At 40.6% G+C, this 5,271-nt stretch overlaps 1 protein-coding gene across 1 annotated transcript; it reads left to right on the top strand.

Moving 5' to 3' along the window:
* Positions 1-272: 272 nt before the first annotated feature.
* Positions 273-1,359, top strand: LOC311172377 (olfactory receptor 10A3-like; the record flags this gene model as incomplete). Its single annotated transcript, XM_084235753.1, has 1 exon — positions 273-1,359. The coding sequence occupies one exon, from the start codon at positions 273-275 to the stop codon at positions 1,215-1,217; it is 945 nt and encodes a 314-aa protein (XP_084091879.1). The 3' UTR covers positions 1,218-1,359.
* Between the last annotated feature and the right edge of the window lie 3,912 nt (positions 1,360-5,271).

The following is a 5,271-nucleotide window of genomic DNA, read 5'->3' as shown; positions in this document are numbered from 1 at the left end:
TTGCAATAGAATTTTGACATAATTTTGTACTTTTCATATAAGATTTCCAAGCCAGAATTCTTCACTTCTCATTTTTTATATGAAAGATTAATTAATCAAGCAATTGGCCATTTTCCAAATTTTCCAAGTAAATTTCTATGGGGATGGGCTTTTCTCTCACACTTCTGCCAAGACATTCTGGGGTGAATACTGAGGCTTTCTCTGAGTTATTGGATTGTGACTTCACATTTTTGTTACTATGTTCATAAAAACTACACATACTCAAAGCTGAAATGAAAAGGCAGAATCAGAGCTCTGTGGTTGAATTCATCCTCTTGGGCTTTTCTAACTATCCTGAACTTCAAGGGCAGCTCTTCGGGGTTTTCTTGGTGATTTACCTGGTCACTCTGATGGGAAATGCCATCATTATAATTGTCATCTCTCTGGAAAAGAGTCTCCATGTCCCCTTGTACCTATTTCTCTTGAACTTATCTGTGTTAGAAGTGGGTTTCAGTGCAAGCACAGTACCTGAGATGCTGGTGGTCCTCTCCAGGGAAAGAACTACAGTTACTTTTGCAGGCTGCTTTGCCCAGATGTATTTCCTTCTTCTTTTTGGTGGGACTGAATGTTTTCTCCTGGGGGCAATGGCTTATGACAGATATGCTGCCATCTGCCATCCTCTGAGCTACCCAGTGATTATGAACAAAAGTGTTTTCACAAAATTAGTAACATTCTCATGGGTTTCCTGGATCATGTTGGATACCATGCACACCTCATGGGTTTTCAGTTTTCCCTTTTGTGGCCCCAATGAAATTAATCATCTCTTCTGTGAGACTCCCCCGGTGCTGGAGCTTGCATGTGCAGACACTTTCATTTTTGAAATCTATGCGTTCACTGGCACCGTTTTGGTTGTTATGGTTCCTTTTCTATTGATACTCTTGTCTTATACTCGAATTCTCTTCGCCATCCTGAAGATGCCATCTAACACTGGGAGGCAGAAGGCCTTTTCCACCTGTGCCTCCCATCTGACTTCTGTTACCCTTTTCTATGGCACGGCCATTATGACTTATTCACAGCCCAAGTCTGACTACTCCCCAGACACCAAGAAACTGATGTCATTGGCTTACACACTTCTCACTCCTCTGCTGAATCCGCTTATCTACAGCTTGCGTAACAGTGAGATGAAACGAGCTTTCATGAAATTGTGGCGAAGAAAATTTAATTTACAAACATTCTGACTATTCTAATAAGCCATGTGTTTGTTCACTATCTGACTGAAGGCTAATTTATTAAATGGTCTAATATTTTGCATTTCTTAATTTGTTTAGTTTTCCAAGTTTAATAATATCCAAGGGATCTTTTATTTTGCAGTGTTGTCTTCTTTTTTATTGACAAATGCTTTCATGATATACATTACAACAATTTATTCATTCCTTCCTATGTTCATTCATGTTATTGATTAACTATTGTTATTTTAACATATGAAGCTTTAATAAATACCTATGTTTAAGTGTACTGATGTTTCATTTTTTTAAAGAAATATGTTATTTTATTTTTTATTTTATTTTTTTTTAAGATTTATTTATTTATTTATACAAGCACTGGGTACAGTCAGAAGCGCCGGAGGGTGAGAGAATTCACCAGAGCCAGAGCGGGGAGCAGAGCAGGCAGAAGGACCGAAGTACACTGCTGACGGGAGCAGCGGGCCGGGCAGGAGAGGTCTGCGCGCCATGTGGGACCCTCGCCCGGCCGCTGGGGATGGAACCGGCGCTGTAGAGGCTGCAGGCGCTCAACGGCTGCACTACCGGGGGAGGCCCTGATGTTTCATTTTTATTATTGCTCAAGGCAAGGACGGGGCCAAAAATATTTGTTCTTATCAATTTTACTAGCTTCTGCAGCATTACATTTCAAAATCATTGGAATAATAACGGGATAAGTAGGGACCTTCAAGAGACCAGAGAGGATTTTAATAGGGGAAGTGAAAATCTGTGCCATGAATGGTGAAACAAAGTGCAATTATTTTGTGACAACCAACTAACTGGTGCAACTTCCTAGACTCCACAAACTATTTTTCTAACAGCATTTCTGCTGGTATTTCCCTAAGTTATTCACACAGTGCTGAGAATGGAGAGCTCCATGGGATCTTTGCTGACCTTGCTTGTAGTTTAGTATCTATTCCATTATTTTTATAGACCAATATTTTTATAGACTTTTGTTAAATTTCCCTCTGTTGGCGTAAAATGACCTAAGACATGTTCTTTATAAACATAAGATGATTCATTTTTTTATCTAAGAGATTTATTATTTGTGTATATTTTCTATTGTCCTAGACTCATGATCTTTCCTAGAATAATTTATCATTTTACCAAATTTAGAGCATTTAGCCCTTGCTCCCCATTTGATTCTTTGTTATTAGTGAATGTTGCTGGTAGTAAATAGAAAGGGTCTCCTTAATTTTTTTCCTTTTACCAATTTGTAATTTTTTAAAAAAATTGTTCACTTTGGTACAGTATTTGATTTCTCCCCGCAGGTGTAGTCCTCATAAATATCCCATCACCATGGTCCCTTGTGCTCTTCCTTCCCGTGTTTTGATTCCCCCTCCCCCCCCTTTAAGTCTCAGGTTCTATAGTTTCCTACAAGTTTCATCTTTTGAATAGGCTCTCAGTAAAATGAACATTTTACAGCATTTATTTTCTGATTCAAGAATGGTAATAAAAGAGGGCCTCCCCTGGTGGCGCAGGCATTTGAGTGCAGCTCTGTGAAGCTGTCCACAGCCTCTGCAGCACTGGTTCGATGCCTGGCACCGGTTTGATGCCTGGCTGCCAGCGAGGGTCCCACATGGCGCGACAGAGACAGACCTCTCCTGTCTCGCCTGCTGCTCCTCTCAGCAGTGTATTTCATCAGTCTGCCTGTTCTGTTCCCCACTCTGTCTCTGGTGAATCCTCTCACCCTCCCGCACCTCTGGCCTGTACCCTGGTTCTTGTATATATAAATAAATCTTAAAAAAAAAAAGAATGGTAATAAAAGAAAAAAAAAAGCTGCTACTGACATAATGAGAATTAGAAATACGAAAATGATTCCATTTTGACAAAAAGAAGTTTTGTCATCAAATGGTTGAAACCAGTGTGAGTAATATGAATATGGCAAAAGCAACTTTTCAGTAGGGTATTTAACAGGCATTTGGAAATCCTTTCTCAGATCCTGGAGTCCTGGTGTCCTGCAATTTCCTTCTTATAGCCCTCAGAGTGACCATTATATATAAACTCACTTAGGGGGGAAGAAATCTCTGAAAGCCTAAATTCCAATCCAAATAGAAAACTCCATTTTCCTTTTTTGTTCTTTGTTTCCCTTGTTCATTATTTATTGATTCAACAGGTTTTGTTGGGGGTGACTGCTAATGTGATTGTCCTTAGGGAATGCTGTCCACACCAGTGAAGAATTCAGTTTATTGGAAGATCACTGACTTGGAGAGATCACAGAAACGATGCTGTGACTTCTTTTTTTTAATTGGGTAACGTTGGTTTACGTTGTTGTTTGTGTATTAAAGGTGTACTGTTATTACCACACGGTACCTACCAGCAAGACACCCATAATGCCTCACCTTCGTCCATTGTGCTCTCTTCCCACTTTGCTCTGGCCTGCCACCTACTGCCCCTCACCCCACCTCTCTGGTAGCCTCAGTTCTAGTCTGCTTTCTAGGGTTAGTTCCTGTCTTATCCTGGGAGGAACAGAAGATGAACAAGCAAGGTGCAAGGTTTGATTGCATACGTGATGGTTTCAGAGTCATACTGATTCTCCATTAAGTTAAAACCAACAAAATCAGCCATTCCAAAAGGACCCTGGTAACACCAACTTAATTTTACATTGGCTAGTAGGATGGATCATTGAAGTCACGCTTTCCTGACATTGGAGGGTGACATTAGGATTTCCAACACAATCATTGTGGATAGAAAATAAAGTGAACTTTTAAAATGTGATCCTTATGCTGATTCTCTGTGCTTAAAATATTTCAATATTCTCTGTATTTAAGAAAAATGATGTGTTTGTCCCTGAGGGAATGCTGTGCCCATCCTTGAAGAATTCACAGTTTATTGGAGGATCACTGGCTTGGCATGACCTGTGGAACCCTGTGTTATAAGTTCCTGTCTATACTTCCTCCTGCTTCATGCTACATCTGCCCACCCACTCACCTGTTTTCTGCCTTCAGATCTCCTAAAAATGTCATTTTTAAAAAGACGTCCTTCCTGATACTCCCTGGCCCAACATCCCTTCCCAAATGATTCTTCCTGGAAACACTCCCTCCTCTCTTTATTATTTAAAGTTTATTTTGTGCAGTGGTTTTTTTCCCTACTGGCAATTTGCATCCAGTTGCTAAGATAGCACAGGTGTTTATAAAGTGATGCAGGTGGGGAAGTACAGAGATTCCTAGGATGTAGGAGAAAGTGGAAGAACATGCTTCTAAGAAGTTAATCTTGGGCCTCCCCGGTGGCGCAGCAGTTGAGCACTGGGCTGCGAAGCTGCCTGCAGCCTCTGCAGCACCGGTTTGATTCCTGGCCACATGTGGGTGAGGGTCCCACATGGCACGTAGACCTCTCCTGTCTCGCCTGCTGCTCCCCTCAGCAGTGTACTTTGTCAATCTGCCTGTTCCGTTCCCTGCTCTGGCTCTGGTGAATTCTCTTACCCTCCCGCGCTTCTGACTGTACCCAGTGCTTGTATAAATAAATAAATAAATAAATAAATAAATAAATAAATAAATAAATAAATCTTTAAAAAAAAAAAGAAGTTAATATTCACAGCATGAAATCTGATGCTCTTTTTTTTTTCCATAATTCATTCTGAGACCATGCCCTCTTTCCTACACTTCACAATTCCACCTGCCCTATTGTCCTAAGAGTACCATCCAGAAGAGAACAGGGGAGAACAAAGAACAGCAGCCACACTGAGGCCACACCTTGCGGGAGACATTCCAGTGGGTCTCTGTGGCCAAAACAGAGTTGGTGATGAGGTCTCACCCAAGATTCTCAGCCCAACTCCACACACATGGCTTAGAGATGTGAGAGGAGTTGCTGTTGAATCTTTCTCACGTGTTGCTTGTACATACTAAGATGTATAATATCATCCTGTAATATCAAACTGCTTTATATTCTTTCGAAACTGCATTTATAGTTGCCTAGTTGACACTGAGTATATTTCGTAGATCACACAGTCTCTTGTTTCCATTATAAGTATCTTATTAAGTTGAACCCCTCATCTGTTTGAAAGTGTGATCTCTTTGTCACTCTTGATAATAAG

This window comes from Talpa europaea (genome assembly GCF_964194135.1).
Source record: "Talpa europaea genome assembly, chromosome: 1".
Classification (NCBI taxonomy): Eukaryota; Metazoa; Chordata; class Mammalia; order Eulipotyphla; family Talpidae; genus Talpa; species Talpa europaea.
This window is presented reverse-complemented; position numbering and strand designations above follow the sequence as displayed.